A 21,108-nucleotide genomic window follows, 5' to 3' on the forward strand; every position below is an offset into this window, starting at 1 on the left:
AACATGTAAAAGCCCAGCTGCTGTGGGGGAGGAAGGCAGAAGATTGTGTCACACCTCCACACTGCGACGAGCGGATGTGCTTTACTTTTCTTTTCTCTCATACTTTCTCACTTCCCTCCTCTACTTACCGAACTAGGCTTATTCAGGCAGATGCCAAATTACTTCGCCCGTGTGTCTGATCGTCACAAGTAAATACAGACTTTAATAAATGTGTTTGAGGGCATCCGGTTCAGCTGATTATTATAAATACCAAATTGTTTCTGGAGTTTAAAGGATTTCGTCTTCTGTCTTCAAAAGCGGCATCCAGCATCGACCGTTTAGAGATCAAAAAGACTGACAAGAAAGGTAATTTTCTTTTTCTTTGTCTTGATTTGTTTCCATTTATTTTATTTGAAAATGTAATTAATACTTCATAATGATGGCAAAAACCGACAATATTTTTCAGACATTTAAACTATGAAGTAAGTGAAGAATTCGGGGTGTTCCTCTCTCATTGGAACAAAAATACATTTGTTTTATGTAAATTAAAGCACACTTTTGAAAATGAATTGCTCTGCCACTGGACTTAAATTAAGACTACTTTCTGAGAGATGAATTCAAGAGTTGAATTGTGGAAAAATACTCTGATTAAATTGTCCCATTTACGGTTATGGTGGTCTTTCCATCTATGTGCCATGGCAGGTGGTTTTGAGGTTGTAACGTCTAACTGCTGCCTAAATGAATTCTTCAACGTGTATGCACCAGAGAAGTAAAAATAAACCATCAGCAGTATTTTAGCAATCAATATGAAATGAACCATCAAGATTTCTATCTTCCCGCATGTAAGACTATAACAGACATAATGCTCCACGATCAGATGTCTGTTAATGGGTAAACTGCAGAATCAGGACTGGTTATAATTACAGGGAATGGAGCCTGTAAGGCTATAAATATAAGCTTGGTAATACTGAGAGAATGAATATGTTGTTAGTAAGCTCCTGTTAAACTCTTCAAAATTATATCTTGAACTCTGGGTCACACCCAATCACATAAATCTTTACTTCCGTATTTAATCAATACTATATTGTACGTGACGTTGACCTTTCTCTGTAAATAGAAAATGGTGCTGCCATAAAGACAAAATGTCATCTTCAAATACAATACTCTAGCGATTGACTATCTTTTTTAGTGTGTAAGCAGTTACTCATTTGTCATGTTTAAACATGTTCTATGAAGAGCCACACTGCTGTCGTTTTGTACGCCATGTTGCATGATGTATGAGAAGAAACTGTAAACTGTTCTAGATTAAGGTTTGACTTAAATGAAAAATTAGCTAAGGTCTTTCAGTTTCTCTATTTTTAAGTAAGACAACCTTTTGCTAACTGTCCTCTTATGATCGTAACATGTCCTCTCTTCATCAGTAGACATCCGTCCTCAACTCTGAGAGGTTCAACCTGTTTGGAAAGGATGACAGCCGTCATTAGAGAGAAGGACCGACATCCGACCTCGCTGCAGAAACACAACAGAAGTGATACGAGACAAGATGGATTAAAGATCTGAGATTTTGTCTGGGGCGTGTGGGAAGTTGATTTTAAACCTGTTCCATATGAACAACGTTAAAACGCTCTGAAAAGAGACATTATAGTTCAGTTCAACAAACTGAATGACCGCTGAAATCTTCAGAAATTGAGTTACCATATGCCAGGACTACAAATCACCTGCTATGAAAACTACCACTTGAACACAGAAGTACGCTGCCTTTTTCTACAACGTAAACGTGTTACAGAGAGACTATCCCTAAGACTTTCCACATAACCACAAATATCCAAAGGAGTGAGACCGTCGGCAGCAGCCATGAACGAGACCGAAGAGATGGCGCTGAAGTGCGTCCTGGTCGGAGACAGTGCCGTGGGCAAGACAGCGCTGCTGGTCCGCTTCACCTCAGAAACCTTCCCAGAAAACTACCAGCCCACAGTGTTTGAAAACACAGGGGTGGAGGTGTACATGGACGGGGTTCAGATCAACCTGGGGCTGTGGGACACGGCGGGCAATGACAACTTTAGACAAATCCGACCGAGATCCTACCACCAGGCTGACATTGTGCTAATCTGCTACTCTGTGGCCAACCCTAACTCTCTGGCCAGCGTCCAGAACAAGTGGATTGCTGAGGTTCGAGAGAACTTGCCAAGGGTGCCGGTGCTGGTTGTTGCAACCCAGACAGATCTGAGGGAGGTGGGGCATTACCGGGGAAACTGCATCTCAGCAGCGGAGGGGAGACGTGTGGCTCATGAGGTCCACGCTAAAGGCTACCTGGAGTGCTCCTCCTTAGGTAACCGTGGTGTGCAGCAAGTTTTTGAGCATGCAGTACGAACAGCCATTAACCAGGCTAGGAAACAGGCCAGACGACGGATGTTCAGCCTCAACCAGTGCAGGGTCTTTTGACCTTTGAACTTGACTCGGGGGGCACCTCAGCCTTCATGAGAGGAAATGTTTTAATAAGGGTCCTAGTGTGCTGTTCAAACTCAGTGAGAATCCATTAAGGTACAAGAACCCAAAGCTGTATTTTTTATGTTAGGTAGGGTTTTTCTACACTGATGGGTCTCCTGTGCCCTCCAAAACACTTCTCTAAACTCAAAGAATAAAAATGAAAATACTTTGATTTAGTCATGCGTCTACTCAAATTAAAGTTCTACTTTTGTTTGATTCAGGGAGACGTGAAAAAAATACTTCATCTTCAATTCCTCTGAACTGTTTGTGAATGTACCGCAGCACATCTCAGGGGTATTTCAAATGTGGTATCAGAATTGTTTTGTGTTTAACAAATACTCCATTGTTCAGGGCAAGGCACACTTAAATGCTTAAATTAAAGTTATAATAGATTTAATCTTGACACAGCATTGTTTTTTCTTAACATTCAGTTTGGGATTTGATTGGCAAATGTAAATATTATCTGGGTTATAGAATGGATGTGAAGATAAATGATTTCACTGCCACAAATAAAATGAGTTATACAAGTTGTACAGTTGCATGGATCTTTTACAGATTTTTCAAGAACTAGGAAAATAAGGTTCTCAGGCTCCCAAAATATAATTATTATCAAGTCAGGAAATCATTTTGACTGCATATTGAATTTTGTCAGCACCTATTCAAACGCCTCAGAGTATGAATAAGACAATTTGAGCTACATTTTAGCTGCATTAGGATATACTGTATATGTAAAGCATTTCATGAGATGTGACCAGGCAATACCCTGTTAGTAGCTCAATGCAGGCTATTTGTTTCTAAAGGTTATTTCTTAATTTTTATTTAATTTAAATATGCCTGTTTATGTATTGTTAGAACGTATGACCCGTTGCAGTGAAATACAATGTGACTAGTGAACACATTTCAGTCATTAAAAAGCAAGAAACCTTAAAACATTGATTAAATTGTTGTTTTGATTCATACAAGATATCATTTGTAAGTTTCTTTTATACAAGTAGAGAATCCCAACTTTTAGAAATTCTACAATAAAGTGAAGAAACATTGAACATCAGCATTATCGGACTTCTTGACACTGATCATTGTGCTAAATAACGGCTTTTGTGATTTTATTTGTATAACTGTTAAAAAAAAGAAGACATGACCTTCTACTTATGTTTCTTGCAAACTTGTCCATACATTAAAGCTAAGGATTCAACACATTGACACGGCATTGTGTAATTTCTGCAAATTTTGTTCGTAACAAAAAATGCTTTCGGAAATCATCTAATGATCTATGATGAAGTATTTGTAATTCCGCCTTGGTTTTTACCTGCCTATCTTTTAGCGAGAGTTTGCGTTGGATTTGAATATGTGTGCATTCATCATCAATGCGCCCTTTTATGCCTTAACTCCTATAAACTCAGTAAGAATTTATAAAGGATCATTTATACATTTTTATGGAAAGAAGTTCTCTTCTTAAAAGAGTATTGTGCCCATGTGTCTCATGTACATACTTATGTTACAGGTTTTGTATGTTTCGCATATCACATCTTAAATCAAACTTATATCGTGTGAAGTGTATTAAGCGTTTGCCAAATCTATGTATTATAATACACAGATGAAATGCATTAACAAATTATTTAGATTAGTACATTTAAGTAGCGTCTTATTCCTATTTTTCTTTATTAAATCTAATTTTCGGATTTGAATAGATTATAAAAAGTTTTTCTTGAATGATGATTAGTAAAAAATGTTGTTTGGAAAGCAATAAAACAATAGACTTGTGTTCTTTATGAATGTATTACAACACAAGACGACTTCAAATCTTATCCAAGTGAAGTCAGTTTTTTATTTTTATATTTATTTATTATATGACATGGTCTCTATATCACATGTCAGTAAATTTGATATGAGCCTCTGTGTGTGTTTGTAGCTTTGAATGTAAGAAGATGACTTGAGGAAATAAAAACTATTCAGAGCTTAAAGATTTATTGTAGCTGCATTATAGAGACGGCGAACAGTCGACCAGGAACAACCAGGAAAAAGTTTAGAAAAGCTATTCCTCCCCCTCATGCTTCTCTCCCGCTCTTTCTCTTCATTTCTTTGTCTTATGTGGTGTTAAAAGGCGGCTGAGAATGAGAGATAAAATACAGGCTTTTCAAGGATACGCCGAAAAACACTTTACCACATCCCAACAAAGACACACACACAAACTTCTTTAATGTTACAATTGGTAAAAGAGAAACTTGTGTTTTTCTTACATTTCATTAAGGGATCAATACAGTGTAATCTTGACGTAGCCTATAACAAAACTTGATGGATTGACTATATTTCACATTATAAATCTGAATCTGAATCCTCAAAGTAACTAAAATGATCAAATACATGTTGTGAAGTAAAAAGTACAATATCGATTAGAAATATTTAGTGTCAAAAAATGGAAATACTCATGTTAAGTACGAGTACCTTGAACATGTATAAGTACGGGCTGCCATATAGCTCACTTGGTAGAGCTGGTGGCCCATGTATAGGGACTCAGTTCCCATGCGGAGAACCCAGGTTTGAATCCGGCCTGGGACCATGTACGCATGTCATCCCCTCTATCGCCCCCTTTCAACACTGTCATCTCCCATAAAGGTTAATCTGGCCCTAAACATTTTTTTTAAAAGAAAATGTATAAGTACTTGTGTACATGTAATCATTTAACTTCCACCACCCTGACTATGTGCAAATGAATTCCCAAAACATCTATCTTAATAAATGTACCCCATATAATCCAAAAATATGGTCACATACTGTCCGTAATACGGTTGATGTTTTTGTGTTTTAAGTAATAAAGAGAAAAAACTGTTTAGCATGTTAGTCGGCCTGCCATGGACTAATCTTTCATCTGTCACTGTGCTCTCCCACAACTACCACAAAGTCTTAACCCACTTACTGTCTACACACACACACACACACACACACACACACACACACACACACACACACACACACACACACACACACACACACACACACACACACACACACACACACACACACACACACACACACACACACACACACACAGGCATACTTCTCAATCCCTTTTGATATGTTACCAAGGAGCTTTTTTCACGGCAGACATTTTGACTAACTTTGAACAAAAAGTAAGTTTGGTAATGGCTGCATTTCATTTAGGTGTTGTTGTTCCACAATCCTTATATTGTACACAAATACAATAACAAATAATTCAGCTAATTTATATAAACCCAAGTTGTAGAATAGGAAGATAACTTAAGCAAATGTATTTTGAACTTAGTTACAGTTAAAGATTCAGATTAAAGATACTACATACAATGAATTATACATTACATTGTGATATAAAGTAGATCAGGTAAATCTTTATTAGCTTCCCCTTTATCAGCTGCAAAATAAAATGTATGTTCAATTTGATCAATGTTGATCAAAAATTATAATGTCATCTACATGTTTCTAATATTATAGATTCTGTTTAATTAATGCTTTTATGTTTTGTACTTGTATTTCTATTTTCACCTCAGTCAACTAACTGAGTACCCGGCACCAGTTGTGAAGAACCTGGTATAATGTTTTGTTTAATATTATACAAGTTAAATATACAGCTTTGCGACGCAGACTATGCTTGTTAGTAGGATTAGTTAGTGTTGCTTTGGATTTGTTGACTATTAGAACATTACAGAATATCACCAGACTTGATCACCCTACTTAAGATGACTAAAGTATTGTAAACCTCAAATTATGTCTACGTCCACAGGCAGGCATTGTTCACTAGACGGTGCTACCCCAATATTTTGCTAATTCAGTTGTTATCTGTCTCTACTTCAAAGAGACAGTAAGTCTCATCCTCTCCTCTGAAGCTCCCCCCCCCCCACACACACACACACACACACACACACACACACACACACACACACACACACACACACACACACACACACACACACACACACACACACACACACACACACACACACACAGGAAACACCTGTCCTATACAAGCTCAGTACCACCGAAACCTACTGACACATTAACACATCATATCACCATACACAGTAACTGCACAATAATATAATAGAACAATTGTCGCTGACATTTCTTACTTTAAACTGAAAGGACCCTGATTCAATTGGAATTACGAAGTAAAAACTAAAATACTTTAACAGAAAAGCTAAATATTTCGTTTTTTTAGAACAACTGCGTTGCAAGCAATAATAAATGATGTGTTATTGGCAGTGGCGGCACCAGGGTATGGCTGGGGTAGGCTACAGCCATACCAAGAAATGGCTTAGCCCCACCATGAAAAATTATGTTAAAGTAAGCAAATTAAATAATAAGCAAAATGCTAAATGTTGAGAACGCGGCTTGCGAAAATATACGGGTCGTGTCCACAACACACAAACTGATCCTTCTGTTACAACAAGTGCACGTTACTGATGCAATATGGATTAGACCATTCGGGCTTATGCTAGAAGAGGGGTGCAAGGAATAAGTAGTAATAATAAAAATAAGTAGTGGGGTAGTTTTATCCACTAAAGGTGTGGAAATTCTCTGGCGTTATAATATCAGCGCGGCCGCGGTCAGATCATAATGCCTCCGAATGCAATTTGCCACACACACACACACACACACACACACACACACACACACACACACACACACACACACACACACACACACACACACACACACACACACACACACAATACTCAAAACACAGATCAATCCAAAATGGGGCCTGCTCATTCAAAGACAAAAAGTATAACACACAAACAAGGTTTTAAGCATAAAAATGAAGCAGGATACAAATCTATTTCCATAGTATTCCTTTATGATGGACACATAACATTGTTAACAACAATAAAAAGGTGCACCTACATTTTGAGGAGCTCTAGCAGAATAGTTTGTCTCTGTTTTTCGTTTGCTGGTCTTAAACAGCCTACAGATGTAGAGGGTGCCATCTTATCACTGCATCTAGTATACAGCTTTACTCTTTTTATACATATGATCTTAATCCTGAAACCTGATCCTTGATCTGCATCTTGTTCGTTGCCATGTAGCGTGAATGACATGTGTCATGACATGTTTGTTTGTGTGTGTTTGTTTGTTTGTCTTGACAGACCTGACCAAAGTTAAGAAAGTGTCGCAGTACTGAATGTGTGTGAGTGACAGATGTCATTAGCTGTGTGTGTGTGTGTGTGTGTGTGTGTGTGTGTGTGTGTGTGTGTGTGTGTGTGTGTGTGTGTGTGTGTGTGTGTGTGTGTGTGTGTGTGTGTGTGTGTGTGTGTGTGTGTGTGTGTGTGTGTTCGGTGTGTGTGTGTGTGTACTACAGCAGGTTGTGGTCATGTACACAAGTATAGGGCTGCAGTATCACATTTCACACAGTGCCTGTGTGCTATGTGATACTACACCTGTGTATGTGTGTGTTTGTGTGTGTGTGTGTTAGCCCCAGGTCCTGTTCCGGAGCAGCGATCACACACAAAGAGACAGTGACAGAGAGGAAAACTGCGACTTACAACTAGCGAAGCATTCAGAGCTTCTGACAGGATGTGAGATTTGGAGAGTTTCTCTGTGGTCTCGCTCAGTGTCAGCATGGGAGAATGAAGTTCAGAATAAACTGACGCTCTGGATTTGGACCTGGGCTGTCTCAGAGACTACTTTGCTGAATAATTGATCCATTGGATTGTGACTAGTTGAAAATGAGGAAGACAGCGCTGATGCTCTGGATCAGCCTTTTGGTACAAGGTCAGTTCTGCATGTGTGTTTGATGATAATATCTGACCAATATCATAAAGTCAATTCTGACCTCTAATACTCTTGGATCTGCAATTTCCTGACATTTCTCTATTGTGACCTGACCTCTGTTGTCCTCATTTTCTGCTCTCCTCTTGCCCTTCAGTGTCCCACGGGGCTCAGGGTCAATATGCCCGCAAACTACTGACTGACCTGATGGAGGACTACTCCAACGCTCTGAGGCCGGTGGAAGACACGGACGCAGCCCTCAATGTCTCCCTGCAGATCACTCTCTCACAGATCAAAGATATGGTGAGTAGAGAGCACACTCAAGTACGTAGGCTATCATTAAATGTGCACCCCAGCAACATATACAGCCATTTAAACAACAACAATAATTTCTTAAAATGGGTCTTTAACTTGTTCCATTGTGGTGTGCAATTTCACATTATATTTGACTAGAAAACCCCTTTTGAGATTAAATTGCTTCCTTACAAGAGTGTCCTGGCCAAATCAGCAGCAGCAAATTAAATCAGACACACAGATACAAACAACAGATACAAACAATTACATGTCAGGTCCCAACAAGAGTATACCAAAAAGTAAGTCTCAGGTTGTAATATTCTAGATCAAACAAGTTAAAAAGATCTATCAAATCATACAACATGTTAAAGTCTTTAAAAATAGTTAAAGACACCAAATAAGTCTGCAACAAATACCAAGCAGCAGGAGCAGCATACCTATATCTGTTTTCCCATTCTAATATGGACATTGGGTAAAGATACAGGAGTACGAATATTTTCAATATCAAATGCAGAGCTGAGACAGTAGCTTCCAGATTGTTATGTTGTAATATGTGTTATGATGTTCATAAATATAAAGGTATCAAGTTCAAGATTGCCTTATAAATAAGGACATCCCATTCATATAAATAGAAGAATGTGTACTTTCTGGTTCCAAAACTTCTTTATAGCTGTAGTACATATACACTGACTGATATATTTAATTACAAGACCCAGTTTATACCCAAATGGATTTAGTATTCTAGCAGAATGTATCAAAGATATACGAAGACTGACACAACTTTGATAATAAGTATACATTTTAACTTAAGTTAGTTATTAGACTGCTTCTGTATAACCAATGCAACCAAGTCTTCAAATTATACTCCATTGTTTCAAGACTGTGATTCATAAAGTAGGCGAAAGAAAGATGGCAAAAAAGTAATTCAGCAGAGGTCATCTAAAAACATTGGTTTTCGGACTTAAGTCATGCACCTCTAAAGTGTGTTTTGTTAACATGGTGTGTTTCCACAGCCCTAGTTTGTAACTCAAGCTTTCAGTTACATATCTGCATTCCCTGTTACTGAGCTGAGATACACGGGTGTTGTCACTTGATCACTCTTTGACCAAGCTCCTTCAGAGAGAAGAAGGAGACGGTTTTCACAATCCTCCCTGCGACTAATTAATTGACTTTGACATGTGAATCCATGGAGTGTTCCTCATGGATAAGAGCTGGAAACTTATCTATATGCAAATGTGTGTGTTCAGACTGTTTGTATTAACAGTACTGCCTTCAGTCTTGTTTTCCTGAGACCACTGGAGTCCAGTGTTGAATATTAAGGAATACTGGATTATTGCTTACACTTAACTTTAACCTATGTGCAGTACCCTTCTATACATTTGATTTATTTTGTCAATCATACACAATTCCTCTTTTTCATGTATGTTTAGATTGCTTAATTGATATTTACTTACATATCTAATTTTCCTTTCCTTTTTGCATTTGTGCAAAGTGATGGATTATTTTGTAACTTACTTTTCAATTGTTATACTTTATCTATGTCTTTCTTTCTAATGTTACTTGTAATGTATGTCTAACTTTATCTTTTAATTCTGACCTTTCCTACACATGTAATTGTATGGTTTAAACTTTGATTACTTGAATATGTCCAATAAAGCAAGAATTGGCAGCATCCAGTCTGTAAACATTTTTTTTCAAGGAAAATCCCTTTTCAATGTTACCCCTCTCTCTTTCAAAATGTTTTATATGTGTGTATAGGATGAGAGGAACCAGGTGTTAACCACATACCTGTGGATCAGGCTGGTGTGGCATGACGCCTACCTGAAGTGGGACAAGGAGGACTATGATGACCTTGAGATGATAAACATACCCAGCGATCTGGTTTGGAAGCCGGACATCGTCCTCTACAACAAGTCAGTAAAGATAAATGTTGTTGTGCACTCATAATGCAGATTTATGTATATCTGACTACATTGTCTCTGTATGTCTGTGTAGGGCAGATGAGGAGTCAAGTGCATCAAGCACTAATGTAAAGCTGCGGTATAACGGAGAAATCATCTGGGACTCTCCTGCAATCACAAAGAGCACATGTGTGGTGGACGTCTCCTACTTCCCCTTCGACTGGCAGCAGTGCAAACTCACCTTCGGCTCCTGGACCTACAATGGCAACCAGGTGAGTTTGAGTAGGGGCGCTGACTGAGACAAGGACCTTCTTTCTTCTTTGAATCAGTTATTATTTCGAGTTAAAGAACGTCTTTTATTAAGAATGATCTAAATGCATAAAAATGATGATTCAACTCGATGATGACATGACTATTCTTTTTACTGATTTAGGATATTCAACATTTTAAGTAGCAAAAAGGAAAATAGGATGATTTTTTGTGGGATTTGCATTTTTCTTCTGATGTATCAGTTTTCTGATGTTGTGAGGAAATGTAAACCGAAAATAGTTTATACGGTAGTGTGTACCGATCATGTACCATCCTTTTGCTCTAGACTGTTATTGGCTCCAGTTCCTCTGACCTTGACAAGGTTAGATACATTAAGAGTGAATAACCTCTTGTTTTTACACTATATTACTAAGGGGTCATGGTTGTTAGTTAGCTTCTTTAAATGTACATATATCCACAATGCGTGTCCTCTACGCAGGTGGACATCAGTTTGGGGATGGACAGTGGTGACCTGTCTGACTTTGTGGAGAACGTGGAGTGGGAGTGTCACGGCATGCCGGCAGTGAGGAACGTCATGATGTACGGCTGCTGCTCCGACCCCTACACAGATATCACCTACACTCTGCTCCTGAAGCGCCGCTCCTCTTTCTACATCTTCAACCTGCTCCTGCCCTGCTTCCTCATCTCCTTCCTGGCCCCGCTGGGCTTCTACCTGCCGGCGGACTCGGGGGAGAAGGTTTCCCTCGGGGTGACGGTGCTGCTGGCGCTCACTGTGTTCCAGTTGTTGGTGGCTGAAAGCATGCCACCTGCAGAGAGCATGCCCTATATAGGTGAGAATTATAGTCTCTTAATTTCATTATATATTATTAATTAATCTAGAAGATCAAATGTTTTTTTTTTTAAGTCAATATTGATAGAATATTTTTATATATTATTACCAAGTCACAGATTACTCAATGTCCTATTATTTGGACTTCATATCTCATTATTTTTTGCATTGTAAGTATACATTTTGTCTTAGTGTCTCATAATTCTTATTTTGTATCTTATAATTATGACTGAGTAAGTCACACTTTTGACTTATCATGTTGTAATTTCTGCTAAATATTGCATGATGTTGCATTGTCATGAGAACAACATTTTCTTTTTTTATCCTTTTTCTTTTCCTGGTCGAAATGGGCTTCTATATAAAACTTAATTATGCAATTTTGAATTTGCTGTTAATTAGGCTGATATATCTATGTTTAAAGATGAGACAACAGATTTCCATAGCATGTCTTTCCAGATAATTGCTGATGAAATAAGCAAGCTGTATGTCATCGTTTAACCTGGTCTGCAAATAAGGTAATTTATCTGTTTTGTATGGGTTGCATTTCCACTTCATAAATGTTTCCTTTCTTTATCCTTTCCTCTAGGAAAGTACTACATCGCCACCATGACTATGATCACAGCCTCCACCTCTCTCACCATCTTCATCATGAACATTCATTTCTGTGGTGCTGAGGCCAAGCCTGTTCCTCACTGGGCAAAGGTGCTCATCATAGACTACATGTCCAAAATCTTCTTCGTGTACGAGGTGGGGGAGAACTGCACGACTCCAGCGAGTGAGAGGACCCCGCTGTACCCCGAGGAGCCAGCCAGCGATGACCATCTCCACGACTACCATGACGACAGCGATCGGCACCAGTACAGCAACGGCCACGCCATGCCTCACCCCAACAAGCATCGGAAAATACAAGCGAACGGCAATGCCAACAATAGCCGTCACCATTATAACAACCACAACAACCATACATCCGGATTAGAGAGGGGTGAGGGGAAGACACCACAGCGCTACCACCACATCAGGAGGGACGAGCTGGAATACCAGGCTTCTCCTCGTCCACAAAACCTCCAGCAGCTGAACGGAGGGCTGAAGGAGCAGCTCCTCTATCCCCCAGAGAAAGTCCCGGCCTGCCCCTGCTGCTGCCCCTGCCTCCAACATAAACAGGTGCTTCTCCATTTCCTCTCTTATCTGATTACTCCTCTTCTTCTAAAGTTTCTTTAATTGCTTTCTCTTATCTGTTTCATCATCAGTTGGTGAAGAACATCCAGTACATCGCCAACTGCTTCCGCGAGCAGAGAGCTACTTGTGTCAAGGCTGCAGAGTGGAAGAAAGTCGCCAAGGTGATGGATAGGTTTTTCATGTGGATCTTCTTCATCATGGTCTTCCTTATGAGCATCCTCATCATCGCCAAGGCATCCTGACAGCCTCCTTCCTCATCATCCTTTTTCCACCCTTACAACATTTATCCCACATCACTGTTGTACCGCAGTGTTCCTCGAGAGGCACCTCATTTTTACTTGAATTCAACAAATCAGAACTGTTTTATATGTGTGTCAGCATTGTGTGTATGTGTGTATGAGGGTCATTGTGGTTTTTGGCTTTGACTTAATGAAGACAAGTTCAAAGCAAACAAATCATCCATTTAACCACACGAGCACACAAACACAGAAATTCATCAAAGCCTCTCGGATAGTTAACCTCAGGTGTGAGTGCATGTGTGACGGAGCAGTGGAGCGGTAAGACGATCCAGGCCTCGCTTTGAACATGCCTGGACTCTTTATTATGGATGAGCTAACAGCCAGACCCTATAGGCATTGCATTACTTACACTACGTTTTAGGAAACCACATGATACTGTTTTCCATAGTCAGTTACAATGAGAGCACCAGCAGATTAAAGTAATACTTTACACGCAAAATTTGCATTTGTATATAAATTTCTCGAAATGTGTTAAGTTGATTTCATGAAGAAAACATATTTCTCGCATGCCACCGCAGTGAAAGAATCATCAAAAACATCAAGTCTTGATGAATTGAAGTAAAGGGGAACTGCGTTCAACTACTACACAACCAACTCATGTACTGTAATCCAAGTCTCATTTATCCAGTCGTACACTCACTACTTCCCAAGCACATGCATTTTTTGTTTACATTTCATTTTAATCAGTCTCACACTAGCACAAATGCATGTGGTTTTTGGTTGAAATATTATTTTAAACACTAAAAAATCTACCTTACATCAAAATGGGGGCAATCTTCCTCTCCGTTCTTGATCGTCATGGAATTGTTTGCAGGGTTATGACAATAGTCTTTTATGTATTTTTTTTGTTTAGAAATAAAAAAATTGGTTTACCTAAGTTGTGAATATTTGAGATTGAGAATTTGAAGAGAATGTTTACCTTTCTTATTCTACAAGGAGCCCTTACTCCTTTTAATGTGATATTCAGATCTTAAAACCTACCTCAAGAGTGTGAACGGTGAATAGTCTACCTTTTAAACCTCTTAAGCCCCACGGACCCGGTTCCAGGGCCGAAATCGCGTCATTTGCAGGAAACAACGTCTAAGCAGGACCGTTTCTTCCTATAGGCGTATGTGAGCCTCTCCGCTCACACAGGGTTCAAATAGGGACGGAAAGAGCAGGTTGGTTGAACACAGGCGTTTATTAACTCCAAACAAAAATATACCCGGGTCTCACACGTTGCCCGGGTGGGAACCTTCACAGGTCCTTTGGCGACCTTCCAGGATCCCGCCTACTGCGAAACAGACCAGAACCAGGTTACGACATGCTTTTATTCCGGCACTGATTACCTGATTCCGATCAGCTGTCTGGCCTCCTGCCGAGCCACTCCCTTCACTCCAGCAGCCAGCGCCCAAACCACACCCCGCTGCCACAGCGTACTATGCAGATGCATAGGGCCCCTGTGGCCTGGCCCCCATGGTGCCTCCGATTTTTTTGTCAACAAGCAGTCCTAAAAATGTACATGCACAAACGTTTTCTATCTCGGTATTGCAAATCCGTATAATGCAGTCATGTCTACTAGACTTTGTGTCGAATAACATGTAATTTGTTTTGGCCACATTAAGGGATAATTTATAAACTGCAAACCAGTTACATAGTATTTCTAATTCTGCATTCACAATTTTAACAAGATCGCCAAGATTATGATGGGAGCAGAGAATTCAAAGTTCAGGTTCAGCCTCACTATATTTGGGGAGAATTAAAATGAGCCGTCTTTATTTGTAGACAGCCAAGCCCCCTCCTGTGTTCGGTGAAGCATTATATGCTTAAAAATCCAATGTAGGATATAAACACGACTAAACTGCAATGATAGCAAAGCTGTGGCTTGTGTTTTGGGGTAATAAAGTCCAAATCATCATTGGGCTGTCAACCAATGAGTGACGTCTGAGGAAGATGAAAAATGTAGATTAAACATTGTTGAGAAAATTATGCATATTTTGCATTTATTGACATAGAAGAGCCTTATTGTTTGCCTTTTTAATATCGTTTTTTGTAATTTTCAATTGCTTGGTTTTTGTGAAATTAGCCTGTTTTCCTATTAAAGTGTAACAGATTGACGGGGGAGATGTCATATGGTTTCCTGCTAAAGCTGTGGAGAGTATGTGCTGCAGGGAGGTGGATGCACAACGCACCCAGGAACGAACGCTACTGTAGCTCCGGTCCTTTTCCTGTTAGGGGAACTGTGGACTCGATGTCCTGACACTGACAGGCTCGAGTTTGTGCAACCTGCACAAACTCCAGCTCACCATGATTAAAAATTGTGAAATGCAATTTAAAATTACCGGAAAAAATACCAGCTCACTAAATCACAACCGCTCAAACCAACTACAAACTACTACCGCGGATTGGGCAGAGAAGGAGTCCGAGAAAGTTGCTCTCCCATGTGACGTAATATGACACGTATGACGTTAAAAAAAAGCAGTTTTTAGTAGCAGAGCTCAAAACGGCTCCTTTCCCTCTGAATTCCTGCCCTTATGTCTTATAAAACATATAAAATCCTGCATTAACTTTTTTAAATTGTAATTTTCAGGCAAGGTGAAGCATAAATGTAGTAAAAAAAACCTGCAAGTTGCTCTTTAAAGGCTTCGGAATCCCCCCCATTGTAGTTAAAAAACTGTAAAAACTAGGGCCCCCAAACAGCATCTTGCATAGGGCCCCCAAAAAGCTAGAAACGGCCCTGCGTCTAAGGAACCTTAATATTTAATAAACTATGAATATTTTATGTCCCTATAACGGGGAAAAACTAATTTAACTGATCTTTTTCATTTAAAAAAACAAACAAAAAACACACAATGCTAACAGTGAGCCTCTGAATTAGCCCCAAGCGAAAAATGCTAACCTATTACTGCACCGAAAATCACTCCTAGCTCCCTTATTACTTATCTTAGCTGCACATCCAACACATCGTTTATGATCGTAAAGACACAGAATCTAACGGTGCCCACCTCAACACTGAAAGATACAAACTACAAAAAACTGCTACAAGTAGCACTAGGTAGCCCACAACGCTAACATGGCTTACCTTGGATTTGTCTGGTCAAAACTGGTCTTCAATGGCATTAAAACGATAACAACGATGATGTAGTTAATCCATAGGTTAATATCCAATGTGGCTGTGTCCCCTTTGAAATGTTCTGATAATCTATAAGCAATAAAACTGCAATTCCGTTTTAAAATAGTAGAGCAGGCCATTCTTACGCTCTGTAGCAAGATTGAATGCGCGAAGACGCCATCTTTTTTTTAAATATGAGTGTGTGCGGGACGATTTCCCTTAGATTCTATTGGCTCTAACTAACGGTCAGAAAAAGATGTCACATGTCAAAATCGAAGAAGGGGGGCCAGAGATAAGGAAAATCCACCCAAATGGCCCCAGAAGAGTTTTTTTTGCTAAATCTGTCTAAAAAGGTCAAATATCACTTGTTTTGCATCAATCTTGATACAGGGTACTCATTATATGTTGCACTTTGGATTCCTAAAGCTATTAGTCTACTAACCCATCATCTAAGGTTAGTTTACTTTTCACTATAAGTAAAAAATATTTTTTGGACGGACACTATAATTCTTTTAATCTGAATTGTCTTTAAAATAAAAAACATCTATATTGATTCTGACTTTTCTACATCCAACTCACAGGTTTATCATTACTTTGAGAAAAAAGATTATTAATTTAACCCTTTTAGCAGGGAAGATATGGTCATTTGTTCTGGGAATGTCATTTTCAAGCCTGAAACCTGAAAAACAGGCTTGGGGCTTAAGAGGTTTTAATAACTTATGCTTTACTCATTGGTCCATTAAGACATAAACCTTTGATATAAAGTATTAACTAAATAAAATGTGTGCAGATCAAAACATGAGCAGGAAGGTAAGAATGGGCAGATATATTTTTTTCAGGGATAGTGAAAGGTACATAATCAATGCAGTCATTAAATCCAAGATTGAGGGGAACACACACACACACACACACACACACACACACACACACACACACACACACACACACACACACACACACACACACACACACACACACACACACACACACTGAAAACTAATTGCTAAGTAACATTTTCAGAATGAATTAATAGTTGGAAGAAATTCTTTCGATCAAAACATTAAATCAGTAACACATTTGTTTCTTCACAAAACGTTTTATTAAAGATTTGAATGTGATGGATATAACAAACAATAAGGCCAAATAAGAGCTGTAGTGATGATGTAATATAATAATATAACAAGGTTTAGTGCCTTATGTAGACAAATCAAGTAAAAATAAACATCTTAGTGCTTAACATTGTGAGATTATGATTTGAATTGTAATTCTCTTATAAAGTCATAATCTGTTCACCAGACTCAAACTAAAGTAAATTATTATCTCTAAATAGGCGTTTTCAATTAACCCTCCTGTTGTCTTCAGGTCAAATCTGACCGATTTACTACTTTCATCAATCATAACTTTTTTGTTTTACATTCGATTGCATTAAGGCTTTATGATATGCTTCACAGTAGACATTTGAACATATATACAATTGCTGATCACCACTGTCATTGCATTTTGGATGATTTAGTCAACTTTGTAACACCCATGGTGAATTAGTAACCATCCGGATCAGATAAAACACACACACACACACACACACACACACACACACACACACACACACACACACACACACACACACACACACACACACACACACACACACACACACACACACACACACACACACACACACACACACACACACACACACACACACACACACACACACACACACACACACTCTAGATGTGTGTGTGTGTGTCCCTTATGTGCCCAATCCCCCCCATGTGAATCACACCTGGCACTCACAAACACACACACACAGAACAATTTGACACATTTCCTGCTCTTATGTGCCCATCCCCCCACATGGATCACACCTGGCACACGCAATACATGTTCAGTGTCTATTCTTTGTATATTTACTGCAGTTTTCCATGTATACCAGTAGTCTGATACAATATTTACAGTTTGAAAGAGTGTTAAATGAAATTTGGTGATGATTAATGGTTTTTGTGTTAATGTAATATTAGCAGTTAAAACAGGACCGGTCAAATTTGACCGCGAACACCAAAGTAAGGGGGGGAAAACGAAGACAATAGGAGACTCCAATAGCCAACCCCAACTGCCATAAGTTAAATGAATACAAATAGATAAGTCACAAAACATCTAAAAAAAATATAAAAAAATTGAATATGTTTTAAAATCCACTGTTAATCATTTGTATTGCTCATTTGCTCGTGGCACAAATTGATCTCAGGCTCAGTCAGTCTCAGCAGAATGTCACGATAGAAACAGTCAATATGTTTTGTGGTAGAGACATCACACAGCCGTGTCTTGAAGAGGTCATTTTTTAGTGTCAATTTTGGTCTGCCTTTGTTTGGTCCAGAACTTTGGTCCAGACTAAAATATTTTAATATCTGTCTGATGGATTTCTATTGAACACAATTGGACAATGTATCAAGTCTGCATGACAACGACTGGAGAGTGATCCCTTGAGAAAAAAAACCTAATAACTTTTAGGAAAAAGAGACCCAACGATCTGTCAGTTGGACTTTAATCACACTGACCCCAAATACTACACAACCCAATATCTTGAATCACAGCTCTTTATCTCTGCTGGACCAAGATCTCTTGTTTGAGTGTCAGAGATTTGGAGATAAAATCTGGTGTTCTGTGTGTTTCAGAGACAGACGATTGCACTTTCTCCAGACATTTGGGATATTCTGATGGTGATGGTTGGAGTTCAAAAGGGTTTAACATGTCACAGGGTCAGAAACACCCACAGTGTTGGGATCTATATAGCCTAGAGTTAACCTATATTGTTTTATTTTGTTCTCGACTAGCGACAAGACGCATGATGTCATCCATTAGCAGGCAGCTGTCTTCTATCAGAGTTTCAGGTAAGTTTTGATGTTTTTTCTTTTGAACATAACCTATCCCCCTTTTTTGTCTCTACAGTCAATAAGCCGTCCTCCTCCTCTGCTGAGGTCAGACTGGTCTTGCTGGGGGAGACTGGCAGCGGAAAAAGCTCCACCGCCAACTCTATCTTTCGCAATAAGGTCTTCGACTCAAAGGTTAGCAGCTCCTCCGTCACCCATCAGTGTCACAGGGTCTCTGGAGAATTTCTCAACCAGAGCTTCAAGAATAAGGAACAAGTGTCGGAGATGCTCGCCTTAGTGGACAGCATGATGCAGGAAAACGGAGGAATATGCTACAGCAGCACGATGCTCCAGAAAGCAAAGGAGTAACTGGCTAAAGAGCAGCAGGAGGAGAGGAGGCTGATGGATGAGAATGAGACGCTGTTAAAAAACAAACAGGAGGCAGTAATAAAAGAGCTATATGGAAAACAGCTGGAAATGGTTCAGCAAAAAAGCAAGATGGAGATGGAGGAGCTGAAGAAAAGACAGCAGTTTGAGAAGAAGGACGGGGAGAAACTGTCAAGAGATCATGAGGAGGCCTTCAGAAGAGCGATGGAGGAGTATGTCAAGAGGGAGAAGGAGAAAAAAACACAAGAGATGGTGAGATTGATGGAGAAACGTAGAGAGGAAGAGGAGGAGATGAGGAACGCTCTTCAAGGGAAGCTTGAAAAAGTCACACAAATGCTTGAGGACCATGTGAGAAGAGCAATGGAGAAGAATATCCAAAAGGAAAGAGAGGAAAATGAAAAGAAAGAGAGAGAGAAGGAACTTTGGCTAATACAGCCTGCTGGCATGGCTGGAAATGAGGAGAGACACTTTTCAGAAAGAGCTGGATAAACTCACCATGAGCTTGAAAGAGCAGAGCAAAAAGGAGGAGGACAAAAAAAGGCAAATGGAGCCGCTGATCAGACGTGAGAGGAAGGACAGCCAGAGAGAAAGGGACATACAAATGGAGAATATGAGAGCGGAGAAAAGGAGAACCCTGGCCCTCCAGCAGGAACTGGAAATCATCAGAATGAAAGGTGAGCAACAACAAGAGACAGAAGAAAACCTTAAAAGACAGCTGGAGGAGAACCTGCAGATGGAGAGGGAAAAGTGCATCAAAGAAATGTCTGCGTTGAAAAAGCAGTATGACAAGAAGCCATGCACTGAGACGATGAAGAAGAGGTCTGCAGAGAAACACAGCACGTTGACAACTGTGACAGGATATGAACAAGAAATGGGACTGTTGGGGCTGAATGCAGCTTTAGAGACTGTTGGAGCTCCCTGCTGTATTCAGTAACAAAGTTGACATTTCTACATTGGATTTCTTTTTTTTGCAAGACAAAGACATTAATTATAACTGCGTCTTTATTATGCATTGGTGTGACCATACCACCATTTTGTAGGAATGTAAAAGTACACTATGTTGTGAAATGAGAATTATTGTTATTAGATTCATCCATTCACTTAAAGTCATGGAAATAGAGAAGATTAATATGAAAGCAATTTCATTTCCACTAAATGGATTTGATTCAAGTGTGTCCTAAATCAACCATGCCCAAAAATAGTACCAACTATAAAAAATGATGGAGATTATCTGATTATCAACTCCCCGCCCTCTGCTTCGGACTGTCTGCCTCTGTGTCCATCATCTAAATCTGTATTCAAACAAAACCCTGTTGCCATTAATAAAGATGAAATATTGCTTGATTGCTATTTCAGCAGTGCTCCAAACTCAGCTGTGCCATTTGGTTCTGTTCCCGGTCAAAAAGTCTGCTTTTATCCACTGCAGTGTGTGTGTGTGTGTGTGTGTGTGTGTGTGTGTGTGTGTGTGTGTGTGTGTGTGTGTGTGTGTGTGTGTGTGTGTGTGTGTGTGTGTGTGTGTGTGTGTGTGTGTGTGTGTGTGTGTGTGTGTGTGTGTGTGTGTGTGTGTGTGTGTGTGTGTGGTATTACATTTAGAGTGCAGTGTCACAATATGTTGTCTGAACAATGCTGTCTAAAGGTCACATGTAGAGAAGCAGTGATGCAAAAACATTTGTCAAAAATATAATTAGAGTAAGTGAATCTGAAACTATAGATTAATAGATGAAATGTATTTAGGCAAAAATATGTTCATAACTGTAATGTTGCAGCTGGTAAAGGTGGGGCTCAT

At 39.3% G+C, this 21,108-nt stretch overlaps 2 protein-coding genes across 3 annotated transcripts; both read left to right on the top strand.

Moving 5' to 3' along the window:
- The first annotated feature begins 121 nt into the window (after positions 1-121).
- On the top strand, positions 122-3,666 carry rhoh (ras homolog family member H). 2 transcript variants are annotated; one of them, XM_079675817.1, is made up of 2 exons: positions 122-345; positions 1,401-3,666. In XM_079675817.1, the coding sequence occupies exon 2, from the start codon at positions 1,834-1,836 to the stop codon at positions 2,419-2,421; it is 588 nt and encodes a 195-aa protein (XP_079531943.1). In that variant the 5' UTR covers positions 122-345; positions 1,401-1,833; the 3' UTR covers positions 2,422-3,666. The 2 variants fall into 2 exon arrangements, with proteins under 2 accessions (XP_079531943.1, XP_079531944.1); XM_079675818.1 differs by having other exon boundaries at positions 1,404-3,666.
- A 4,352-nt stretch (positions 3,667-8,018) lies between these two features.
- On the top strand, positions 8,019-13,782 carry chrna9a (cholinergic receptor, nicotinic, alpha 9a). Its single transcript, XM_079659653.1, has 7 exons — positions 8,019-8,208; positions 8,363-8,508; positions 10,258-10,412; positions 10,495-10,672; positions 11,149-11,500; positions 12,086-12,660; positions 12,747-13,782. The coding sequence occupies exons 1-7, from the start codon at positions 8,163-8,165 to the stop codon at positions 12,915-12,917; spliced, it is 1,623 nt and encodes a 540-aa protein (XP_079515779.1). The 5' UTR covers positions 8,019-8,162; the 3' UTR covers positions 12,918-13,782.
- Positions 13,783-21,108: the final 7,326 nt, after the last annotated feature.

Source organism: Notothenia rossii (assembly GCF_949606895.1).
Source record: "Notothenia rossii genome assembly, chromosome: 1".
Lineage (NCBI taxonomy): Eukaryota > Metazoa > Chordata > Actinopteri > Perciformes > Nototheniidae > Notothenia > Notothenia rossii.